Genomic DNA, 23,390 nt, shown 5'->3' on the forward strand with positions numbered 1-23,390 from the left:
TACATGCCCGTGTCTGTCGCGTCATCGTTCGCGATGGCTCCATTGGTCAGATTTTTGGCTACTCAACCCCGCTGAACTACATCTCGCCAACGCCGACTCTGAGAAGACCATCGTGTCAGCTTGTCATCACGAGACTTGAACCTCATTCCAACATCTTCTAATACAGGTTATCCCCGTCAAAATCAAAAAATTGTAGTCGCCGCGATGAGCTCGAGCCACGATTATCAGTATGACCTCGGGTCATACCACCGCAAAGTCTCGACGAAAAATGCCAAAGCGCAACTTTGGTTCGACCGAGGTCTCACATGGTGCTACGCATTTCATCATGAAGAGTCAGCTCGGTGCTTCGAGCGAGCGATCAGCGATGACCCGGCCTGCGCAATGGCATACTGGGGTGTGAGTTCATCATCACCCAGAATGCACAAGAGCTGATGTAGCTAGCTTGCCTTTGCTCTTGGGCCGAATTACAACAAGCCGTGGGACCTCTTTGATGAGAATGAACTGGTGTCGACAATAGACAAGATCAATGACGCGAATGCAAAGGCCCGACAACATGCTTCGGAAGCATCGGAAGTCGAGAAAGCACTCATTGATGCTGTTCAATTACGTGTACCCAACGGGCTTGATGAGAAGGCCTTCAAAACATGCAACGAAGCTTATGCCTTGGCCATGGAATCTGTGTACGCAATGTTTCCCGATGATCTGGACATCGTCTCATTGTACGCGGACTCCATCATGAACCTCTCAGCATGGGATCTCTGGGATCTGAAAACTGGTGAGCCCACGCCTGGTTCGCGATCTCTCGAAGCCAAAGAGATTCTGGCAAAAGGCGCTGAAGAAAGATGGTGTTCACAAGCACCCGGGAGTTCTGCATCTGTACATCCATTTGATGGAGATGTCGAAGACGCCGGAAGTTGCACTCGTCGCAGCAGATCATCTACGTACATTGATACCTGATGCTGGTCATCTAGTGCACATGCCATCGCATCTTGACATTCTTGTGGGCGACTACAGACGGGCTATTGCCTCGAATGCAGATGCATGTCTAGCTGACGAGAAGTATCTTGCCGAACACGGCGGTGACAACTTCTACTCGTTCTATCGCATGCACGACTACCACTCCCTCATCTACGCCGCAATGTTTGCTGGTCAGTCCCAGGTTGCACTAGAGGCAGTCGATCGTATGGAGAAGTCACTACCAGATTCATTGCTGCGAATCCAAAGTCCGCCCATGGCAGACTGGCTCGAGAACTTTGCATCAGTACGGATCCACGTCCTAGTGCGTTTCGGGCGCTGGGAGGAGCTCATTGCGCTCGATATGCCCAATGACAGACATCTGTACTGTGTTACATCTGCGATGTTCCACTACGGTAAAGGCGTCGCATACGCTGCGACTGGCGACATTTCGCACGCAGAGGAACACCGTGCTGCACTTGCCGAAGCTATCGAACGTATTCCATCCTCTCGGATTTGCGGAGACTTTCCAAACCGCTCCAACGTCGTGCTAAAAGTTGGGGTTGCAATGCTAGACGGTGAACTTGAGTACCGTAAAGGAAATTTCGATAGTGCATTCAAGCACCTGGAGACTGCTATTGAACGCGACGATGCGCTAACGTATGCGGAGCCGTGGCCATGGATGATGCCAACACGACATGCATATGCTGCGTTGTTGATGGAGCAAGGACGAGTCGAAAATGCAGCTGCAGCCCACCGAGCGGATCTGGGGTTTGACGATACTTTGCCAAGGGCTAGACAGCATCCGAACAATATCTGGGCGCTGCACGGATATCACGAGTGCTTGCTCAAGCTGGGCAAGATGGACGAAGCGGGGATCGTCGGTCAGCAACTGAGGATAGCAAAGGCAGTCGCAGACGTTGAGGTGAAGTCTAGCTGTTATTGTCGAGGCGCTGGGGAACAATGAAAGCTTTGGAAGGGACTCCTGGTATCGACAATGGATAGTTCGAATTGGAGGCGCAGTAGTCTAGACTCCCGATTGGATCTGCATTTGTACAGCCGGTGTCGGCTTAGAACAGCTAGAATTCAGCGCCTCAATTAGAAACAAGGTGCGCAGTGATGGTTGAATGATTGTCCGTGGGATGGTATGAAAGAAAAAGAGGAGATGTCATGATTTGTTGTTTTGGACCCGTAATACTGGATGCTTCCCCGATATGCGAGCAGTAGTTCTTGGTTGGGAAGGCTTTCTGCACTGATCCCTACTTATCTGAGCAGTTCTGGAAGGCTTATGTCAATCATGGCTGTTTCGGGATCATAAGAATGCACACCTCTTTTCAACGAATGATTGCCAAGCAATTGCATCGTTGAAGACCAGGGATCCTGTGTCGGGACGGCGCAGTGACGCACCCACGTGGAAGCAGATCCCTACACCGCACGCGCAACCCCTCGTGAACAGGGAGTGACAATGGACATATCTCGGTACATCGGCAGCAATTGTAGGTCCATCGTGAATATTCCACGACAGTTGGAAAGGCCCACATGGGGAAGCGGTTCGACGGTGACCCGCGTGGAGCAGTGACGAAGGTTTAGTGCTCTCTATGTTCCATGCTGGCCGTCTGAACAAGTCAAGCTTGCGACGCTATGAATAACGCGGGTTGTCAACACTCGTACGAGCTAGGCTAAATGCCATGGCACGGTGTGTGATGGTACAGTAGCTGCCGTTGAGTTCATGCACATGCAAGAACCGAGGCAGCTTACTCAACGATGATCGAAATTTGCAGTGCTTACACAACGGCTTGGAGATGTTGAGTTTTGGGGCAAGGCGGGAATTCGAAGTCGCCGACCACGACGTCGAGCATCTTATTTCCAGGTAACTCTCATGGGTATGTTCCAGCAATCAGGGAGATGTGCTGGTGACCCGCAAAAAAGCGGTTCGTCTAACATGGGTATGGAGATGTCGACATGGGTGTGGATCAATGCAAAGATCGTGAGCCCGCCAGTCTGGTGAGCTTTGGCACTACAATAATGAAGGAGAATGCCGCAATCGTTTGGTCAGCGTGTGGAAGATCGTCTTGTGAATGCACGTCCTAAGAGGTCGGGGCGATGTTTCCGGCAGGCGTCTCGGCATTCCCATCGAATAGCCAACTCTGGAGAGCATGTCGCCTTGGTCAGAAGGACCCCTTCAGACCATTTCATCGCTTGGCAGTTGTCAAGCTATACAGCCCTACCCGGAGTCTCTTCCCGACTTGTTGAGTGGCGAGCTCTGACTCGAACCTCCCTACCGACGTCCCCGAGCAGCATTCAGTCCTGGGACTTGAGTCAAGCCGCGCAGAATCGACATGAGACGGACCTATCAATTCTCATCGGCAGTTCTGGATTCTGAGCATTGTGTTTCAAAATATGAACGATCAGCGTCGTGGTGCTCCACCTTGGTGTTCGCCGGACAGTCGAGCTTGCTTTAAAGGGCTTGCCCTATGTCGTCGAAAGCATGCTAGCGAGCCTCGCTTAGCGGAAATTTCGTTCTAAAAGGGCAAGTGCCTAAGACGTTAAGCCTATGACGAGCTAATCATCGTGTTTTCCATCCGACGGTTCCTGGTTTCCACGGCTGTCTCCCGTCCCTTTGACACGCGAGACGCACTTGTGTGGCCGGAGTACACCGGCGTCTGTTAGCTCCACGAATAGGGTGATGTGAACACCTCAGCATGAAAGAAACGCGGACGCCAGTGAAGGCGGCAACGGGAAGGGGAACGAATCTTGGGACCGGAACTTCTCGAAAGCGGCCACCAGGAGATATGGAGACATTGGTATGGAGACGTTGGGCGGCTATCATGTCTTCAATGGAGAATATACACCCCGCAAAACCAAGATGAAGAGATTGATGTGGTGATTGCGCATCGCCGGGGCGTCCTCCGCGGACGCCTGCAGATTTCCAGCGGCTGGATAGATGAATCTGCATGGGCCCTGGGCCCTGTCGTCTTTCATTCTGGCAGCCTGTGGATCGGGTCTTAACGTGGATGTTTTCGAGTCAGCTGTTCCTCGCTTTTGGTATAGTCCTGGGCCTCTGTCTTATCTCGCCCCTGGCACTGAAGTGACTACCCGGCATCCGAGGAGCATGGCGTGTGGAGTGGCTGCATTGCTTTTCTTGCCCTGATCCTTCGTGCGTCGATCTGTTATATCTCGCCGAGCCGGACTCTTTCTTTAAGTATCCTCTTTAGTGCATTCGAGTGGTGAATTGTGGTGTTTTTGATAATGGCGGACGAGACTCGTGGACCGGAGTTGCAAGCAGTATGTCACTTATACATACTCATCAGACATACCATGAGGTCGACTAACAATTCTAGGTATGCTCAACCTTTGTTTCCCTGGCGTTTACGGCTACCGTTTTGAGGGTGTATGTTCGAACATGCCTGGTGAAGGCATTCGGATGGGATGACGCTTTCATGGTGTTCGCTCTGGGCTCCCACATAATGTTTGCAACATGTGCCATTGGTGGCATTCACTGGGGGACTGGACGACACATGAACACCCTGTCGAACGAAGAAATTTTCATGGCAATGAGGGTAGGGGATAGCATACCCATAACGAGACGCTTCTGTGGCTAACTTGATGATTAGTACTGGTGGCTATGTTACATTGGATACTGTCTGGCCATGATCACCTCAAAAGTTTCGATTGGGCTGTTCCTTCTCCGTGTCACGATCAAGCCCATGCACAAGTGGATCATCTACGCTGCTATGGCCATATCAGTCTTCACTGGAGCCGTCTTCTTCTTCGTCACAGTTTTCCAGTGCACCCCCATCAGCTATTTCTGGAACAAGCACGAACCGGGATACTGCGTTCCGATCGATGTGATCATCGGCCTCACCTTTCTGTACAGTGCATGTGCGATCATTTCGGATTTCACATTCGCAATCCTGCCTATTTTTGTTGTATGGGGACTGAACATGCCTGCAAAGACAAGAATCTTGCTGATTCCTATCCTTGGGATGGCCTGCATGTAAGTTGATCGAACAATCCTGATTGCATACAGCTACTGATAGAATGCGTGTAGTGCCAGTATCGCTGTTACCGTGCGATTAGCCTATGTCATGAAGTTCAGAGATCCCGACTTTCTCTGGGCTACCGTTGACGTCGCCATCTGGAGTGACATCGAACAAGGCCTCGCCATAACTGCTGGAAGTCTCGCAACACTCCGCCCACTGTACCGCGTCGTCACTTCGAAACTCGGTCTCTCCTCGGGCGGTACAGACGACAGCTCAAAGCCGACTGGCGCGCGTACACCTCAATGGAGCCCTCGACTATCCAGCCCACGTAGTGGATTTCCGAGCTTCAAATCGTTGTTGCGGTCGGAGAAGGGAACTGTCAGAGATAAGGACGACGAGTATGGCATGGGCGATCTTCAGCCTGTACGACTCAGGGATGATCTTGTTGATGCAAATGGGAGAGAGAAGAACGACAAGGGATACACAACATGGGAGATACAAGCTAGCAAGAGCTCTGATGAAGAGTGCCGTGCTGGCACTGTAACGGTGCACACACAAGTCCACCAGGCTTCCGAAAGGCGATAACGGCATCCGGATTACGAAATGTACATTACACGAAACAGGATTATGAATGTGCAGAATGGGAGAGATCCAACCATTCGTTCGAAATATCCAGGCGATGATCAAGGCGCAGAGCAAAAGGAATAATTAATCGTTAATTAGGAATGACAGCATCTTTGAATCACATCATCTCCCTCCATGATATCACTGTCGCTCGCATCATCGATCTACATTGCTGTTCTTTGCACGGAGGAACGCTTCTACCTGCGCGTTGGTCGGCTCGCCGACTGCGGGTGCTGCCACGCCTTGCGCGAGTTCCTGCTTCTCCAGAGGATGATCCTTTCGCCCGTCGACAACACTAGGCTTCTCGCTTATCACCTCAGTCGCCCCATTCGCAGTGCCATTGGACTTGATGGGATCATTTGCCCTTACTGCACTATCAGACTTTGATACTTTCGAGGAATATCCTGCTGCCGCGAACGCCTCCCGGTGCGAGGAGTCAATCTGAATACTATCCCTATTCGTTGTCCAGTCTCTTTCAGCATGTTGGATCTGCTCATTGGTCGGCAGCAGATCACCATGGAAAGGCCGTTTGACTGTCTTGACAGCTTCTCGATTGACTTTCCAGAAGCCTCCTGTCTTGTCGACTGTGAACGATCCGGGATCCAGAGCGGACAATTTTTCGAAAACGGGGTCACCCTCCGTCCTCTCGAAAAAGATGGGTTGCCAGTGCTTACCGCTTGCCACCTCTGCGTCTCGCATATGCCGCTGGCCCTCTTCAACGCGCGACTTTGCGTCCGCTACACGCTTCATGTCGCCTCGGTGTAGAGCAGAAATGACCTCTCCCCATGCTTTTCGTGATTCCCATGGGTCTTGCTCGGAAAGATGAGCTACCTCAATGCTTGCGGAGTCGAGATCGTTGACATTGAACGTGTAGATCTCCTCTCCCGTCCTGCCATTCTTGAATGTCAACTCTCCATTCCAAGCACCTTTGACTGTGTATAAAGTTTCGCTTGGCTTGTCTGCATGGTACAACTTCGCCTCGAGCCCATTCTTCTGACCTCCGCCCAAGAAACTCTTTCCTGTGAATTTGAGGTGGGAGACGTATCCATTTGAAGAGATGAGGGAATATTCGCCAGCCAGTTCCGGGTATGGCGTGCCAGTCAAAAGACCTTTGACTTTGATGTTCGGCACCGGGATCAGGTAGTCTTCATCCCATCTATCGAGATGCAAAAGTGCATAGCCCTTCTGTTTGATGTTCACATTTCCAGAAAAAGTGATCTCTTGTTGAGTGAACCCTTGCGCGCGGACCCCATGCTTGTCGTTCCAGAGGTAGCATGCTGTTATAGGTGGATGATGGCTAACCTGCTCGGCAACTAGACGTGTCTCTCCTATTTCTTCATCTTTCCAATGACCGAGGAAAAGTTCTCCCAAGAACGCGTTCAATGGCTTCTTCACACCATCTTTTTCTCGTCGGCCTGAATACTGTTGATTCCGCAACGTGCCGATGAAGTATTTCAGGACACTCAAAGCTCGCTTCTCCGCATCCTCCTCGGCCGCCTGGGATATGAACAAAGTCGGATGGTCAGCCCAATATTGCGGTATCTCTACCGTGGAGTTTTCAGCTAGCACAAATGGAGGCGCTGTGATGTTCGATAAATCGCCGGATACCGTAGCTACAGAGCCAAGAAAGTCCTTCAGAGCAGAGCGATTGTTCGCGATATCGTTTGACATGGTGTATAAGTGTAGTGTTTATATCTAGATGTATTTGTATCACTTTGGCATGGGTCACCGTAGTTATGGAACTACGCGGATGGCTGCGAGAAGTGATGACGTCGTTCGCGCTATGACCTACTACGCCCACTTGTTACTCGTTGGTGGACGCCTTTCGAAGGATTTCGGGTCTGGCTGAGGGGCTGTGTAGCCGTGGACGCCAAGTTTGCTTCTGGCGCACATTCAGCTGCATTTAGTCAAGTATTTTAAGTCGTGGAGATCGTTCTCGACTGCTTCGGTGTCAGTGATAGACTAGTATGTAATGAGACTAGGTAGCGTTGTCTAGCAAACTTCGAAACCAGGATCGAGCACAGGATCGAGCACAGGCTTGCGAAGAACATCGTCACGTCTCACTCGATACTTGCACGTACCCATAGGACAGCCCGTCATCAATATTCCAGACTTTCCGATGATCGAAGCATAAGTACACTTGTACTGCGGACACTAAAGCGGGCAACTGAAACCATTTCAAGGAAGATAAGCACAATCTTAGCGAGATACCAGAGGCTCGCAAGATGTCAAGACTCATTCCAAGACAGGGCAATTCGGGTATGCTTTACAGTTGCACTAGTTAGCCTCGTAGCTTTCGTTTACCGCTTGGTGGAGCAAACGACGGGTAGATAGCAGGGGTTCGACAAGAAGCACGATAAACCCTCATTGGCTCAATTTCTGCTATCCAGAAGCTCATTTGCCGGATGAGCTCTGCTCTACCCCTGTCGCACTCTGTTCTGTGTAGGAAGAGGCGGTATGTCTACTTTTTGTACGCAACCTTATGCAGTCTCCCCTACGAATCATACATCAACCCAACTTGCAACTTCGGCTGCCTTTCCAGTTAAGACCTTCTTGGCAATCCTTCTCGAGATGTTCTAGTGTCTTTGTGTGGTGGGTTATCGCGATAACGGTGCCGAGTCGCAACGATCATCCGGCATGTTTACATAACTCGTCCTTCGGTTGCTGTATCTATCTCCGCATTTGTATGAGTTCAATGATGCTGACGGGCGAAAAACTGCCATCATGCATCTTGGCACGAGATAGGCATTACTAGGACTGATTACGACCGATAGCAATACTGGTGCCGAGAAGCATGATAGACTGGTATAAAGTAGACGCAAATAACTTCAGTTCAATTGACCTCGAAAACTTTACTTTAGTCTGATCTCTTTCAGATCGAACACAGTCCAGTAGCATACATTCACTCAAACTCTTACACTTTGACTGCCCATCAAACCCACAAAAAGGTTAAAGATGAGGTGTCCGATACAGCTTTTGGGTCTCTTTACCTCCCTAGCATTAGCTTCACCCATCGACTTCACTAAACCTGATCTCCACAAACTTTTCATCCGACAAGACATCCAAACCTCCATCAACGCCTTCCCTCCCGAACGTCACCATCTTCGCCACAGGCGGCACCATCGCGTCCCAAGGAAGCACCAACACACAAACCACCGGCTACTCCATCGGCCTCGGAGTGCAACAACTCGTCGACGCCGTCCCCGGAGCTCCTCAACATCTCCAACATCGCCCGGCTACCAAGTCTCCAACGTCGGTTCAGGAGACATCCACCCAAACCATCAGTTTGACACTCGCACACATGATCAACGAAGAGCCTAGCAAAAGACACCGTCTCAGGCGTCGTCGTCACCCACGGCACAGACACGCTCGAAGAAACCGCCTTCTTCCTCGACTCCACCATTTCCTCCTCTAAACCCGTCATCCTCGTCGGCGCCATGCGCCCCGCCACCGCCCTCTCCGCCGACGGCCCGCTGAACCTCTTCCAAGCCGTGACGCTCGCCAGCTCGCCCGCGGGCCGCGACCGCGGGGCTATGATCGTGCTGAACGACCGCATTGGATCGGCATTCTACACAACGAAGAACAACGCCAACACGCTCGATACGTTTAGTAGTACGGAAGCTGGCCAGCTCGGCGTGTTTATTAATCAAGTCCCGTTTTTCTTCTTCGCGCCTGCGAGGCCCGTTGGGCAGGTGCACTTTGATGTTGCGAATGTGACGGAGCTTGCGCAGGTCGATATTCTATATGCGCATCAGGATATGGATCCGTATCTGTTCAACGCGACTGTCGATGGCGGCGCAAAGGGCGTAGTGTTTGCGGGTGTGGGAGCGGGTGGTACATCGTCTGCTGCGGCGCTGAATATGGAGAGGGTGTTTAATGCTACGGGGATCCCGATTGTGAGCAGTCATAGGAGTGCGGATGGGTTTGTGCCCCGCCGAGTACAGGGGATTTTACGATTGCAAGTGGGTTTTATAATCCGCAGAAGGCGAGGATTTTGGCGCAGTTGGGGTTGAGTACGGGGTTGGGGGTGGAGGGTATTAGGGAGGTGTTTGGGAGAAGTTATCCTATGCCGTGAGGTAGAGGGGACTGTTGAAGATGGATTGATGAATGTGATGAGGTTACGATCGCACTCGCATGTTCTCCTACACGATGCATCAATCTCTGTGAAGTGAATAATTCATATCCGAGGAACAGACTTGCTGTCGTCTAGCTGTTTGATTCGCTTTGTGGTAATAGAGGAGCGGCTTGTAGCGGGGTCTAGTGACGAGTGGACCCCACTTATCCTCTTTGAGACGCAAGTGTACAAGAAGGCGTGCTTCTAGTGTATAAGTATCGACATCCTATGCCGAGTTTGAACAACTTGTGGAATTCATGCACTTCTTCCTACTTAACACTCAGTTTTGCAGGCAGACCGTAACCCATTCGCAATTCCGTCACCATGTGTCCACCCTCGTCTTTGGTGGATAACGCCTCCAGAACAGGTCCGACGCCCATTGATGCAACCAGTGTGATCCCAGAAACACAAATATCGCGGTCCGCCTATGCCCATGCGTCCTCTCTCCTACCTCCATCGATTCTGAACCACAGCATCAGAGTCTATCTCTACGCCACTACGCTCGCGAAACACACCAATTCTACATATGTTTCCGACGCATCAATGCATGATTTCTTATTCACTGCCTGTCTCTTCCACGACATTGGGACCACGGACACATACGACGGCTCGCAACGGTTCGAAGTCGAAGGGGCCGACGCCGCTGTAAAGCACCTGTCACAATTCGATGTGAGCGAGCGAGACAAGCACGATGTCTGGACGGCGATTGCAATCCACACGAGTCCGCAGATTGCAGAGAGGATTGGGCAATTATCGAAGCTGGTGCGGCTCGCAGTAATTACGGATTTCGGCCGGAAGAGCGAGGCGTGGGATGTATTGCAACCGTTGCGAGGGAAATTGGAAAAGGATTTCGAGCGGTGCGGGATCGAGAAGGTGCTCGGTGATGCTGTGGTGGGGCAAGCGAAGAAAAAGCCTGAAAAGGCGCCGATGGTGTCCTGGCCTGGAGTCATGTACAAAGCGCATCTGGCGGAGCCGGAGTGGGAGGGTGTGAACAAGGCGTTCTGAAGCCGTGGTGTTGCATTGTCGCAGTGGTTATCCAGTCCTACGCATCCATGTGTGACCTCTGCTTCATTCCTGCAACATATTGTGCTGTCCGCGAGTTACCGTGACTCTTCAACCACCATCGCTCCTCTCCAAGAAGCCAGGATCCCTCTCAATCTTGTTCTCAAACTTTGTCCACCAGGCCTGGAATGCCTTCAAGGGCACCGTATCTCCACTGCCCCAGCTTGTCAAGAAGTCGTAGCAATTCTTGATGATCCTCTGCGCAAGCACCTTTGTCGTCACCGTTGCCTGGCCCCTCAGAACAATCTCGTTGCCCGTCTTTGGTGCAACGGCAGCATTTTGCGCCTTTTGTTGTTCCAACGCAGCTGCCACTTGTTGCGCCGGCTCAATGGAGATGCCCAGTGCAAGCACACCATTGCCGTTCATGCTCTCGTCTACCATGACATCTTCATCGCCAAGGCCCCCGCCTGCTGGTCCGCCAGCTTTGTCTATGACTTTGAATATCGCGCTGGGTTTCTCGTTTGCGATTGCGCCCAAGAGCTTGACTTGTGCTGCTCCAGGTAGTTGCGCGTATACGGCGGCGGCGGTGCCATCTGGTAACGTGATACCGGGGAGTAGGAAGACGACGATATGCGAGAAGGACGGTTGGGACGGGATTTGGAACGCAAATTGGGTTTCCGATACGGCGCGCGCGTCTGTAAGGACTGGACGACCGGAGATGATGACGCCGATGGGTACAGTAGCCATGGTGATAAGGAATGTGGGTTGTTTGCTGTGGGTGCAACTTAATGCGACTGTCGCAGACGGGGCAGAATGAAGACACACATGAGTTTGTTTGTTGTCAAAGAGCTTGTTGTAGAAACTTTCGAGAGCTTTCTTGACATTTCTGCGTCATTGGTCAAAGCTCCGCTTCACCCAACCCCATGTTCATCCTCGCTAACGCCATTAAGACACTCCGCGAATACAACACCAAGGCATCTTCACACAAGTAGTCTCAACATTCACATCCTCGATTTTTCAGATGCTGCGGGTATCTACTTCCACCACTCTATGTTGAATTCGGATCGACACATGCCATGTACCCCCTCGTCTTACTCATCTCCTTCACGCACCCATTCGGACACGGATAGCTCTCATTATACTGCCAGCTAAACAGCGGATCCGTCTCATTCGTCAAAATCTGCCCCAGCATAACCGTCTGGTAACCCGGTAACTGGCGTGTCTGCTGAAACACATCGTAGCTGGACATCGTGATCACGCCCCAACCAGCATTGTAGTTGTGTTGGATAGTGGTGCCGTAGATATACTCCTTGAAACCCGACCAGCGGATTGCAGACGCGCACATGGGGCATGATTCTGCGTTTGTGTCTGCATTGGGTGTTAGGAGATTTTGTGGGAGCGAGGGTGCGTTCGTACAGATTGACAAGTCTGCCCATGCAGCGAAGATCTGGGTGGCTGTCATGTTGCGGGCCTGGAAAACAGCTGTGCAGGCATTGATTGCGGAGATTTCGCCATGAATGCTGAAGTGGAACATCAGTATATGGTTAATTGCTCGACGGGAAGGATCATACGTTGGGTCACCGGTGCGGAAGTTTGCGCCTCGACAAACAACCTCATCGCTTGTGTGGTTCACAATGATAGTGCCGTATGCAGCAAAAGGACATGGGCCGCTTTGCTCGAAGAGAGCTTCATTTGCCTAGCGATGTTAGTCAATCAACAACACTGAGAAAGTGTTCGAAGAACGTGTAAGGCATACTAGTCGCATATACTTCACACGAGTGCTGTACGGGATACCATTGACGACGATCCCCGACATATTCTGGTCGTCATTTGGGACAACGAAGTGCGCAGCAGCCGAAGCAGCTAGAAGTGCAAGATGTATGATTTTCGGAAGAATCATCTTGTGCAAACGTCTGCGAGTGAATTTTGCTGTTGACTGATGATGTTGACTATAGCTAGGTATGGGCCCGACACAATGGTTCTGTAGTGCTCTTATATGAGCCCAATCGCTTGACTCGATATGCGCGGCTACATATGGCTCGTCCGATATCTCGAATCATGGCTATGCCACTAACAATTGCCGGTATCCTTGGATGGAAAAGGCTGTGCTTCAATCCGATCTCTGTTCACACATTGCATCTGAGAGAAGAACCCGTATAGGCCCTTTCACATCGAGGAGCGCGCGCTCGGAAATCCAATCTGTCGCCTACTTGCCCCGTGAAAAGTTTCAGCAAACATAGAAGATGAGTACCGTTTTTTTTTTTTTGAATTCCAGATATCCTAAGCAATAGCACGAGATGAGAACAGAAATAGTCAGGTTAGCTGGGGTGATGTGGAGCATTGATAAGGAACGATAAGATCGGAAGGCTGAGCCGATGGCAATTCTTGGTCACAATTGCCGACGGCAACTTTTGCTTGTGCTCAAACACAACACCAAAAGCAATACCGTTGAACTAGTCTCGTGGGCTCTGATGATGACATCGTGTAGAGACTATACCATAAGTACCTAGCATGAAGGTGCTTGGGTGTACTTAGATTTGCGCAGCCAAAGCACTAAGTCAAATTTTAGGTCCTCAAGGATCTACATAGCGACATCACAGCCTTCCGATTCACGATGTATGCCGGTGTCTGCTAGCAGCACATTACTTAGCGTACCGAGTGACTGAAGCAGGTCCCTATGTCAGGTACATGGACTTCGTTGAATCCCCACTGCACATTGCCATCGAACACGTCGATCACTCCTTCGAGAAGGCGATCAGCATCCCTTTTACATGCAGCACATATTGTCCTCAGCCCTAGCAATAGAACACACGTTCCCTCGCAAATCGCCCAAGCATGAAATTCCCACGTCATTGCCGAAAACCTCGGCATCCATTCGGAGTCTCTCCCCTTGGCAGGGGCACAACTCCCCGAAGCTTGCAGTTGTAATATTATGCACTGTATAAGTCCAGGGATAACTCATGAAACGAGGAAATTTCCGAGGCTGTTGGTTCTCTTCTGGGTATATGACGTCCCTTTCGAGAAGAGTTTGTGCGTGCGGGTGTTTATATTGGGCATGCATAAGGTCAGGGGTGGTCTTGCGACATCACACTGCCGACGGTGTTGGTATGTATGCTAGGGCTGAGGGGAATAATGTATGCAGGAGGCTGCTTGCTGTGCACGGAGAAGGTAGTTGAACAAGCGCGGCAGGCGCTCATAAGATCGTCCGGCAGTCGAACCGGTATACACACTCAAGAAGGGCATCAAGACTAAGATGTGCATGCGATGGCAGTGTAAACAGTTTCCACTGCATGTCACGAATTCAACGATTGAATATAATGTTCAACACACCAATATATATTTTCTCGTCGGACTTCTGTAAAATACCGAAATTGAAATATTACTGCCATGCCACCCGCTAGCCAAACGCCTCCAACACACTCCAATAGTCCTTCCAAAAAATCGGCCGATAGGGTATTCGCGTTAAAACAAAAGAAAGATCTAAAGATGACAACCCAGTGGTATCACTGCAACCCCATACACCCACGAGGCTAGTATGAAAAGTGAAATTCAATATAAAGAAAAATGTACGACAAGTACGATGGTTTTTTTAAGGGCTGGTGGTTGGCCTGCTCTTCACTTCCTCCAACTCATTGCTTCCTAACAGCGAGATAGTAGACGCAAGTGTCCGCCGGTATGCTGCTGTCTGGACGAATTGCTCTTCGTAATGGTTCTTGAGGTCTTCTTTGACGCCGCCTCGCTCTTGTGCAGCCAGAACGCGAGGCATGCGAGGGCAACTATAATGGTACCGAAGAGACCACCAATGGTTCCTCCTACGACTGCGGTTTGATGCCTCTCCTTTGTGCATGTGTCAGGACTAGCTGCGGAGGTAGCTAAGAATGTTGAGCCGGTAGACACTGCGGTAGCGGCGACGTCCTTTGGTGATGATGATGGTGATGATGTTGAAGAGGGTACTGGAGTTGCTGTGGCGACGGGTAATTGAAGTGAGCCGAGCGAGGATATGGTGACTTTGGGTGCGGATGAGCTATCGCAACAGCTTCTTTTGTCATTGGGTGCTCGACAACAGTATGTTCCAGAGTCGCATTGTTGGATGTTCCACGCTTTTATAGCGGTCAGGCCACCGAAATTATTGGACACTTTAGATACTGTTAGCGTTGAACGTAATGTTGAGAACAGTGATGCAACATACCACCAGGACACACTCTTGGACATTCAACAGCCTTTCCGGTCTCGTCCGTACACCCAGCCTGCCATATCATGCCCGTTGACTGCCCGGTTGTTGACATGCATAGACCAGTATCCAGGCAGAGTTCGGCACTAGAAGGTCGATTGGTGGCGCAACAACCACTATGTTTTGCAGTCGGGTTGCATGGCGCAAAGGTGTCGTCGAGTTTGCTGCCATCAAGCCCGAAGCATTGTTGACTGGCAGAGAGGGCGACAAAGGTCGCGAAGACTGAAAGGAAGGAGACACGTGAAAACATATTAGACAGGACGTATTAGGCGTGTGTAAAGGAAGGACTCGAGTAATGAACGACTATGACATAAAGCACAAGTTCGAGGGACGAACGCGTGGTTATACACTTAACGAAGGGTTAGAATCTAGGGCGGTTCGGTCTTGATATCAACTCCACATCAAAGCGCCATAATTAGTCTGGGACCTCCATTTCCAATGTTATCATGCGTTGAGCACGCCTGTACCACCACCATCAGCGCAACAACCAGGGCTTGCTCGTCTCCAGATGAAACAAGGTTGCGCACATCCCCGTATGCAAATCACGGGGAGATCCTGGTGACACAGCCTAGTCGCAAATTTGACGCAAACGCGCAGGTTCAAGTTGCGCCTCCAGTAGCACAGGACTGGATCGTAAGCTCTACGGTCCGAAGCGTGCGTCTTTTTGGAAAGGAGAGCGAAAGGACTTCGTGGCTACCCGAAGTCCGGACATGGGCGCGAGCGCTTGGTGATGCAGATGCGCGGTGCGCGGTACGCGATGCGCTTTGTTGTTGGCAAGTGTGGATGTCACCATGGCGTTCTAGCCTTATGCGCAGCCTGCAAGGCAGTCGACGGCTGTCTAGCAAATGGATACGTTGTACGACCAAGAACTAAAGGGGTGGAGACGCCAAGAAGGTTTGAGGTTGGGACGATGAGTTGGAAGGTACAAGGGGCCATTGGCTACAAGGTTTAGCGGATAGCCCGTGCATTCGGCCAACACCACCCTGTCGTCAGGCCTATTCCTGGTACCTGAATTCGCAAAAGCCCTTTCCCAACGACATGTCTACGCTGAAATCATACTAGGAACGATTCGGTCTTACCTTAAGAACTGAGTGTGCACTCTGGGCACGACGACGCGTTCTCTTCGACCCTCTTTACTGAGTTCGACAACCAGGTTCGACGGCTCAACACCAAAGACCAGTATCTCGACCCTTGTCGATCATGTACACAGGGCTGACCATCGTCCTTTGTTATTCATTCAAGGACCTCGCCGGGCCAACCTGGATGCTTCGGATGGCTGTCGCGCGGCCCGCACCAGGGTCAGGCCGCGACACCAAATGCCACTGCGGTTACTGCACAGCTCCCACGGCGTTTCGTGCACTTAGCACATTTCGAAGAACGTTTTCTGCGCAAACAACGTGGGGGCCTCTCTCTGTCCGAGCACATTGCTGTAGATCAGCTGCTCACCAAATCGTGCCTTTTCAATCTTAGCGGCCCGCTAAGTCTTCTAATGGACAGCAGCCTCAGCCTTACGACGACTCATGCTTCTATCTCAATCTCAGCGCAACGTTGTTCACGACATGTTCTTTGCTTCAAGCTCCAAGCTCCAAGCTTCAAGCCTGCTAAGATATGCGCGAATGCTGCAGTTACAATGCTTGTTTTCCAATGGGTATCCTCTAAATATCTAAGCATTTCAGCAGGCATTTCTACCTACCACCTATCTGACTCATATTGCTATTCTTGAATCGTATCTCTCCGTCAATAACCCATTTGCGGGTAATACACAAGATACAGCTGAAGTCTTGCTTACAAGCTATGTTCAAGAATCAGAATCGGAGGCATCAGATCCCGAGGCATCGGTCCTACTCAGTTCTCAGACCAAACTCAGCCTCCCAACTCGAGTAATAGCTCTTCGATCCTGCGGACTTCATTACGTGGCCCTCCGTCAACGACCTTCCATTCTAGCAAACTCTCCATTGCCTTTCCGGCCCACATTTTTGCCTCCTTTACCATCCCATGACTGGCGTACACGTACGCAAGTCTCTCGTAATCCGCCGCGAGGAGCACATCTAAACCCTCCTTGGAACTAAGTTCCATGACCTCCTGTTCCCAACTAACGATTTGCTGCGCATTATATGTCTCGGGCGTGAGATTTTCCAGCTTCTTGCGCACTTGCGCAAATCTCGCTCGGCGCTGATCGCTGCCTGCAATGGCATACTTTGAGTCTGTACACATGTCGCAGGTGCATCCAAAGTTCCAGCCTTCCTTGTAGAGTTTCTGTCTCTCGGCATGAGGGAGATCGACCCTACCATAGCTGATGCCGATCTCTTCGCCAGGCTTGATATCTTGCAGCGCTTTGATTTCCATCACCAGTGACGTTGGAATGAACCTGGCATGTGCATTTGGACGACAAGCGTGATTGATCCTCGCCACGGACGGGAAGAGACACATGTACGAGTCGTCTTGTCCGCCATCATGTAGCTGGCATGCAAACGCATTGGTCTTCATGACGTCCTCAATGTCAGAACCTCCAAGACTCTTGTCAAGACTCAGCACAAGCTTGCGATCAACGTCCGGTAACTGCCGTAGAGCATGGTTGAATAGCTCCGCACCCTGGCCGTGCGACAGGTATGACGGAAACTGAGCGGATGCAATAATCCGAGGAGAGTCAAGCAGAATGGTAGTTGTCTTGGGAATGAATTGGGTAGCAATGGCTCCAAATCCCTTGCCTGCGATGGCGCGCACCTCAAACGGTTCGACGGAAGCACGTCCGCGGGATTCGGTGAATGACAACGGGGCGGCAATGGCATTGGCGGCTGTTGGCGTGGAGATTAAACTTAGACCATGGCCGCGATGGAAGTTTAATGTGGTGTGCGTGCAGTATTCTTTGCCTTTTCGGGAGAGACAGTAGGGATCGTGTGACCAGATGCGGTATTCGTAAGGCTGAACCGGCTCGTGCTGACAGACTGGAGCCCGATCTGACAGGATCTGTTGTTGGGTATGTGCGCATTGGTGTTGCAACGTCGACGCGGATGCATTAACTGCAGCCCCACAAAGTAGGACAGCAAAAGAGGGTACCGACTTCATTATGGTTCCTTAGCTGAGGAAAGGGCGAGGCGTGCGAAGTCGACATGTTTGTTCGTCTCCTGAGGCCTGCCCAGACGTCCGTAACGTGAGTGAAACACAACATCTGTGTCGCGTACCTGATTGCGCAACATCCCCTCCTATCTGAACCTGAACGTGTCTCTCTCTGCCCGAGGTAGTAATTCACATCCCGAGGTCCTCTGTGATTACTTCCGATCTCACTCAGCTCGGAGTCCCATCGGCAGTGTCTGATCGCCATAACAAAAAGAACCGAAGCCATCTCGAGATCGCACCCCAGGATATCCCAGGCCCCACAGCCAGCCCAGCGACCCGGCACTAAACCGGCCCCATCTCCAGCGATCCCCCGTTACACCGTCGCACGTATCCCGAACGCGCGCCCGCAAGCCTCGGGGACTCGACATAGGCTTTGGATCCTCACCACATCCGGCTCGACAAAGTGACGGCGACACGTCAATGCGGACGCAGCCGGCCAGCTCGTGTGGAAATTGAACGACGCAGCCACCAACGATGGCACGAACCTGTCAAATTTCGCCTCGTTGCTATATTATCGTCACACAGACAGCCGTCGAAGGAAATTAAACCCGTGCGACTAAAAGCAATATGCTGTTGGGGGCACAATTGGCTTGAGAAGGCAATGACAGGTGCCACAATATCATCGACAGGCAAAGACCTGGTTACTGAATATGGCAAGTAGATGTCTTTGACCTGGAACTGGGGATGTGTTCGTGTGTGCACTAGGCATGGCGCTGGAGCCGTGTCGCGTGCTAATTTTGTGAAGCGCCGACGCGACTTTCTCTGCTGGAGGCTCTTCCGATCGCTCGAGAGCTGTTGTCTTTGTGCAATGAGGATGAAGCCATTGGCGTACCATACCTAGCTCCTTGCGACTACCTTTCTACACATCCACCTAGTTTACCCATGAGCAGCGCATCTACTGTTGGCGCCTTTCTTCAGGCTGCCGTCGCCCTGAGGGATACAGAGTAGCGCATTCGCACCCTTGAAGCTTCCGATGCGTGAGCTTCTCTGTCCGCCAGTGGAGGTTGCATACAACTGCCCGTCCTCTTTGGCTACCACGAGTGCGCGATGATACTCAGGTCGTCCCTTGTCCATCCTGATATCCCCGTCCAGCGTAGCTTTGACTCTTGGCAGTCCCGTTGGTTTGATGCCAGCCTGATGATGCAGGGATGGGAGTACGAAGAGGTGGAAGCAAACGATGGCAGATGCCGTGTTGCCAGGAAGGCTGAAAATGACTTTGTCCACGCGGCGCCCGTCGTCATCCTTGACGGGCACAGTGGCAAAGGTCGTGGGCTTTCCTGGTTTCATGTTCACGCGACCGAAGTGGATGGTGCCACCGAGACTCCGCTCGATGGTGGGCTTGAGAAGATCGAGCTCGCCCATCGAAACGCCACCGGACGTGATGACCATGTCGCACTTGCGGAGAGCATCGCGGAGAGTTGCCTCTAGACTCCCAGGCCTGTTCAGTGTCAGCGATAGATGCACTGCAGCTGGAATAAATGGCATACTTGTCTGATGCGACCCCAAGATCGATAGCATCGAATCGATGACTTCGAACAGCAGTGATGAGCGTTGGTCGATTTGTATCTCTGACCTCACCCAGCCTCAGAGGACCTTCTCTATTGTGCTCAATGAGTTCGTCACCTGTACTCAACACACCTACCACTGGCCTCCTGTAGACCGAAACCTTCGTAGTGCCCACTGAAGCCAGCAAGCCGAATTCGCCGCCTATGACTGTGATGCCCTCGCCCTTCTTCAGAATGATTTCGCCTTCCTTGACATCACTTCCTACTTCACGAACGTTTTCACCCGCCTTGATCTCATCAGTGAGAATCTCAATTTCCTTCTCTTCTTTCCCATCGTCCGTCTGACTTTTTAGTATAGTGTCCTCGACCATAACGACAGCGTCAGCACCAGGTGGTAGTGGTGCACCGGTCGTGATACGCGCAATTTCCCCATCCTTGAGCTCCTTGACTTCTCCTGGCTGAGCATGCGATATGATAGTGACTGGATAGACACCCTTTTCAAACTTGCCCGAGCTCGGGATCTTGACAGCATAGCCATCTACGATACTTGCTCTAAAGGCAGGGACAGACTCGGCGGCCTTCACATCTTCAGCCAGTACAGCGCCTCCAAGCTTCATGTTGACTGGAACCTGTTCGACGGTGGGGGTCGGTGTTTGCTCGGAAATAAGCTTGAGAGCATCTGGAACTGCAAGCATCGGGTACGGCGAGGACCTATACCTGCTACTGGGTCCTGCAGTGGGGTCATTAGACTGAGGTCGCTCTTCCGGCTTTGTGTGAGGTCGCGGGCCGGCATGACTGCCAGGTCCGTGGGAGTGTCCATGTCCGTGTCCATGGTGGTGATGGTGACCTTGTCCTGCTGCACCTATTGGAATTTAGTGGATGTCTACAATCCGCATTTGCGAAGAGATGGTGTACTACCTGTCGTTGGGCTACCAGACGAGACACCAGCATCTTTCTCAAGCTTCTTCACACCGCCAATGTGTAAGAGCCTCGTATCAGCACCAGCTGCCTGAATGCACGCGTGTGGTAGCAACCTCAGAATTGCCTCTAGATTCTCTTTTGCGCCCTTTGGCGACCCAGGCAGCGTTAAGATAAGAGTATGTTTCCGAACACCAGCTACAGGTCTTGCCATAAGGGCGACTGTAAAGAGTTAGCCGGCGTACAATATAATGACGCTGACTACTGACAAGGTGTTACAGCATAGGAGTTTGCGAGCATGCCATGACTACTCGGAGTAAGCAAACAATGATTTAAATCAATTGCTGAACATACACAAGTCCAGAGGCATGTCTGTCTAAAAGAAGTGTGACTGCCTTTCCATTGTTAGCCTCAATTGATCAATTGATCGTTCATGCATACCTCGGGTGTAACATCCTTCGTGGCGAATCCTGTTCCTCCGCTGGTCACGATTAGGTTGACAGGCTCGGGACCATCTGTCCACCAGCGAATGGTCTTTTGTATCGCGAGGACATCGTCCGGTACGATTTGGTTCTCGGTAAGCTCCCATTGGTTATCCCCGACGCTATCGAAGACGTCTTTGAGGACCGGAATGCATCTATCAGTCGACGCATCTTTCGATGCAGTATCGGAAACGATGAGAACCGCTGCTTTCAACTTTGTGCCACCTTCGCTCATTGTGGCGCTTCTGACTTTGGAGGTGGGGAGAGGTGGAGCTCTTGTTCTGTAAGCCGGCGGATGACATAGGCGCACGGACCCATAATCGGAGGGTAACTCAGACAGCTTTCAAAGCCAATGAATTCCTATATAGTCTAACGCCAAAAGGTATTGAACGCCTATGCTCGCTCATGATACATGCATTATACAAGCAACCTATGTGTACATCGTACAATCTCCCCGGACCTCTGTTTGATAAATTCTTTCCAACCCCGACAAGAGCGCTCGCGCTAGGCTCCCGCTTTGATGTTGCGATGCTGTCTTGAACCTCATTACTCTCGACGAACTACGACCTCGTGTCAAATGACCCGCAGGATTTCCCACCAGTTTCTTCACTCAAAATCGTGCGCGTTGCTTTGCATGAGCAGTCCAATAATGAGACCGAATAGTCCAAGAATAGCAGCGAAGATCTCAATGGTGAGAATCTTCACGAACCTGAGTTTGCGTATTAGTGAACAGCAACAAGAGACTCAGCTGAGTACACGCACAGGGAGGGGTCAGCAGCATCTGCTAGGGCAGCACTACTTCCGTTGATGCCGACACAGACACCGCAGATCAAGTTGCACATGCCAACGGTCAAGCCAGCCCAGAACAGTGCGTATCCGGTGAAGATGTTTGATGGGCTGAAGATTTGTTCAATGTCATCGATCTGGTTCATCTTGGAAGAGAAGATGATGGCCATGATGACGCCGTAGATGGCGACGACTTCGCAGAAAATGATGGAGATCAAGTTCTTCGTTCTTATCCGGGGTGCCTTGACACCACCACCGACGATCGAGACACCGGTAGTCCAGATTCCCCTATTCTCGTGTCAGATGTGAGCTTCCATGCCGACGCGCGCTGCCATACCATGCTGAGCCTACAACGGAGAGACCGATGCATAGCGCGATGCCCAAACTGGCGAATGTGTACGGCGAGACGGTTTCGAGAAATTGTCCGACCTGGAGCGGTATTAGAGAGCACGTAAGAGACGTTCGGAGGCATTGGCGCGTACATTGAAGGCTTCACCCTCGTTCTGGAAGAGCATGTCTGCTTGTCATTAGCGACTCCCTGCTGCCATGTCCAGGCATCACGTACAAAGCCCAACCACGCCAAGCGCAGCTGTGGCGCCGCCGGTTCCGTAAGTAAGAGACATGGTGAAGGAACGGGTGGAGGATGCTGAGATGGATGGAAAGGTGGCGGGCTGGAGCTCTTGCGATGAAGCTCACTGAGGATGACGGTTGCTGCAGCGGCTAAACCTCGGGCGGAAGCCACTAGCGTCGCCGCGAGACATGCGACTCCCGACGGTAGGCTATCACCATCTCTCAACCCCCAGTGACGTCGCAATAGCTCGTCAACATGGCCGATCAGACAAAGTACTACGAGCTGTACCGCCGAAGCAGGTACTGCATGCGCCTTCTGGGGAACGAGTTGGAGTGCGCTGGCTGACCAAGGACAGTCTGGGCGGTGCCCTCACAGACACGCTGGACCACCTTATCACTGAGCGCCGGATCGAGCCCCAGCTTGCCATGAAGATCCTCATAAACTTCGACAAAGCGGTTGCGGACGGGCTTGCTGATAAGGTCAAGACTCGCCTGACATTCAAGGTGAGCTCGATGTGTATGTGGTAATAGCATGGGGCGCATGAACTGATCCGCTGTCTGTGTAGGGTCACCTTGACACGTACCGATTCTGCGATGATGTCTGGACGTTCATAATCAAGGATATCAACTTCAAGCTCGACAACTCGAACCAAGTTCACGCCGACCGCGTCAAGATCGTCAGCTGTAATACAACCCGTCCCGGTCAAGCCTAGAGCTCAGTCTCTGGTTTTACTTGAAATTATGTAGCTGACCATTCTCCAGTACCCAACAAGAGCGCGACAGCGGCGCCAGGAAAATAGATACATGCAGCAAATTGTCACGACCCAGACACGATGGAGAAGTGCTTATGGGATGTCGTCGACCGACATGCGTGTTTTTGGGCAGTCTGAGATCGCAAAGGAATGGGAACCTGTTTGGTTGCTACGGGCGTTTGGGAAGACTGCGGCAGTCATGGATACCTTGAGCATGAATTCGGAGTTTTGAGATTTGCCAAACCAATTTGAAGTTACTTTTTGATACCAAAACAATGATCTGATAATCACGAGACAGCTGATACTCTCAAATGGCTCGACATGTGTATGTGCATAGGTACTTGAAATGTAT

General features: G+C 51.4%; 13 protein-coding genes across 13 annotated transcripts; 6 read left to right on the top strand and 7 right to left on the bottom strand.

The window, feature by feature from the left end:
- Positions 1 to 204: 204 nt before the first annotated feature.
- SNOG_08702 (hypothetical protein) lies at positions 205 to 1,921 on the top strand (the record flags this gene model as incomplete). The annotated part of the gene is made up of 3 exons (XM_001798960.1): positions 205 to 396; positions 442 to 775; positions 843 to 1,921. The coding sequence occupies 3 exons, from the start codon at positions 205 to 207 to the stop codon at positions 1,919 to 1,921; spliced, it is 1,605 nt and encodes a 534-aa protein (XP_001799012.1).
- A 2,683-nt stretch (positions 1,922 to 4,604) lies between these two features.
- On the top strand, positions 4,605 to 5,522 carry SNOG_08703 (hypothetical protein; the record flags this gene model as incomplete). Its single annotated transcript, XM_001798961.1, has 2 exons — positions 4,605 to 4,951; positions 5,006 to 5,522. 2 exons carry the CDS (start codon positions 4,605 to 4,607, stop codon positions 5,520 to 5,522), a joined length of 864 nt encoding a protein of 287 aa, XP_001799013.1.
- A 195-nt stretch (positions 5,523 to 5,717) lies between these two features.
- Positions 5,718 to 7,232, bottom strand: SNOG_08704 (hypothetical protein; the record flags this gene model as incomplete). The annotated part of the gene is made up of 1 exon (XM_001798962.1): positions 5,718 to 7,232. One exon carries the CDS (start codon positions 7,230 to 7,232, stop codon positions 5,718 to 5,720), a length of 1,515 nt encoding a protein of 504 aa, XP_001799014.1.
- Positions 7,233 to 8,285: 1,053 nt separating this feature from the next.
- SNOG_08705 (hypothetical protein) lies at positions 8,286 to 9,574 on the top strand (the record flags this gene model as incomplete). The annotated part of the gene is made up of 3 exons (XM_001798963.1): positions 8,286 to 8,295; positions 8,675 to 8,813; positions 8,923 to 9,574. 3 exons carry the CDS (start codon positions 8,286 to 8,288, stop codon positions 9,572 to 9,574), a joined length of 801 nt encoding a protein of 266 aa, XP_001799015.1.
- A 644-nt stretch (positions 9,575 to 10,218) lies between these two features.
- On the top strand, positions 10,219 to 10,680 carry SNOG_08706 (hypothetical protein; the record flags this gene model as incomplete). Its single annotated transcript, XM_001798964.1, has 1 exon — positions 10,219 to 10,680. The coding sequence occupies one exon, from the start codon at positions 10,219 to 10,221 to the stop codon at positions 10,678 to 10,680; it is 462 nt and encodes a 153-aa protein (XP_001799016.1).
- Positions 10,681 to 10,788: 108 nt separating this feature from the next.
- Positions 10,789 to 11,424, bottom strand: SNOG_08707 (hypothetical protein; the record flags this gene model as incomplete). The annotated part of the gene is made up of 1 exon (XM_001798965.1): positions 10,789 to 11,424. One exon carries the CDS (start codon positions 11,422 to 11,424, stop codon positions 10,789 to 10,791), a length of 636 nt encoding a protein of 211 aa, XP_001799017.1.
- Positions 11,425 to 11,725: 301 nt separating this feature from the next.
- On the bottom strand, positions 11,726 to 12,577 carry SNOG_08708 (hypothetical protein; the record flags this gene model as incomplete). The annotated part of the gene is made up of 2 exons (XM_001798966.1): positions 11,726 to 12,373; positions 12,434 to 12,577. The coding sequence occupies 2 exons, from the start codon at positions 12,575 to 12,577 to the stop codon at positions 11,726 to 11,728; spliced, it is 792 nt and encodes a 263-aa protein (XP_001799018.1).
- Positions 12,578 to 13,998: 1,421 nt separating this feature from the next.
- Positions 13,999 to 15,158, bottom strand: SNOG_08709 (hypothetical protein; the record flags this gene model as incomplete). The annotated part of the gene is made up of 2 exons (XM_001798967.1): positions 13,999 to 14,813; positions 14,867 to 15,158. 2 exons carry the CDS (start codon positions 15,156 to 15,158, stop codon positions 14,317 to 14,319), a joined length of 789 nt encoding a protein of 262 aa, XP_001799019.1. The 3' UTR covers positions 13,999 to 14,316.
- A 1,613-nt stretch (positions 15,159 to 16,771) lies between these two features.
- Positions 16,772 to 17,974, bottom strand: SNOG_08710 (hypothetical protein; the record flags this gene model as incomplete). The annotated part of the gene is made up of 2 exons (XM_001798968.1): positions 16,772 to 17,703; positions 17,941 to 17,974. 2 exons carry the CDS (start codon positions 17,972 to 17,974, stop codon positions 16,772 to 16,774), a joined length of 966 nt encoding a protein of 321 aa, XP_001799020.1.
- Positions 17,975 to 18,018: 44 nt separating this feature from the next.
- SNOG_08711 (hypothetical protein) lies at positions 18,019 to 18,432 on the top strand (the record flags this gene model as incomplete). The annotated part of the gene is made up of 2 exons (XM_001798969.1): positions 18,019 to 18,059; positions 18,198 to 18,432. 2 exons carry the CDS (start codon positions 18,019 to 18,021, stop codon positions 18,430 to 18,432), a joined length of 276 nt encoding a protein of 91 aa, XP_001799021.1.
- A 469-nt stretch (positions 18,433 to 18,901) lies between these two features.
- Positions 18,902 to 21,165, bottom strand: SNOG_08712 (hypothetical protein; the record flags this gene model as incomplete). Its single annotated transcript, XM_001798970.1, has 4 exons — positions 18,902 to 19,463; positions 19,513 to 20,215; positions 20,248 to 20,392; positions 20,890 to 21,165. The coding sequence occupies 4 exons, from the start codon at positions 21,163 to 21,165 to the stop codon at positions 18,902 to 18,904; spliced, it is 1,686 nt and encodes a 561-aa protein (XP_001799022.1).
- Positions 21,166 to 21,267: 102 nt separating this feature from the next.
- SNOG_08713 (hypothetical protein) lies at positions 21,268 to 22,385 on the bottom strand. The gene is made up of 5 exons (XM_001798971.1): positions 22,282 to 22,385; positions 22,199 to 22,233; positions 22,054 to 22,145; positions 21,693 to 22,004; positions 21,268 to 21,639 (listed from the first exon to the last, which is right to left on the bottom strand). Exons 1-5 carry the CDS (start codon positions 22,337 to 22,339, stop codon positions 21,537 to 21,539), a joined length of 600 nt encoding a protein of 199 aa, XP_001799023.1. The 5' UTR covers positions 22,340 to 22,385; the 3' UTR covers positions 21,268 to 21,536.
- A 129-nt stretch (positions 22,386 to 22,514) lies between these two features.
- On the top strand, positions 22,515 to 23,306 carry SNOG_08714 (hypothetical protein). The gene is made up of 4 exons (XM_001798972.1): positions 22,515 to 22,586; positions 22,643 to 22,790; positions 22,853 to 22,970; positions 23,049 to 23,306. The coding sequence occupies exons 1-4, from the start codon at positions 22,543 to 22,545 to the stop codon at positions 23,084 to 23,086; spliced, it is 348 nt and encodes a 115-aa protein (XP_001799024.1). The 5' UTR covers positions 22,515 to 22,542; the 3' UTR covers positions 23,087 to 23,306.
- The last annotated feature ends 84 nt before the right edge of the window (positions 23,307 to 23,390 follow it).

Source organism: Parastagonospora nodorum, assembly GCF_000146915.1.
Source record: "Parastagonospora nodorum SN15 chromosome Unknown scaffold_13, whole genome shotgun sequence".
Classification (NCBI taxonomy): Eukaryota; Fungi; Ascomycota; class Dothideomycetes; order Pleosporales; family Phaeosphaeriaceae; genus Parastagonospora; species Parastagonospora nodorum.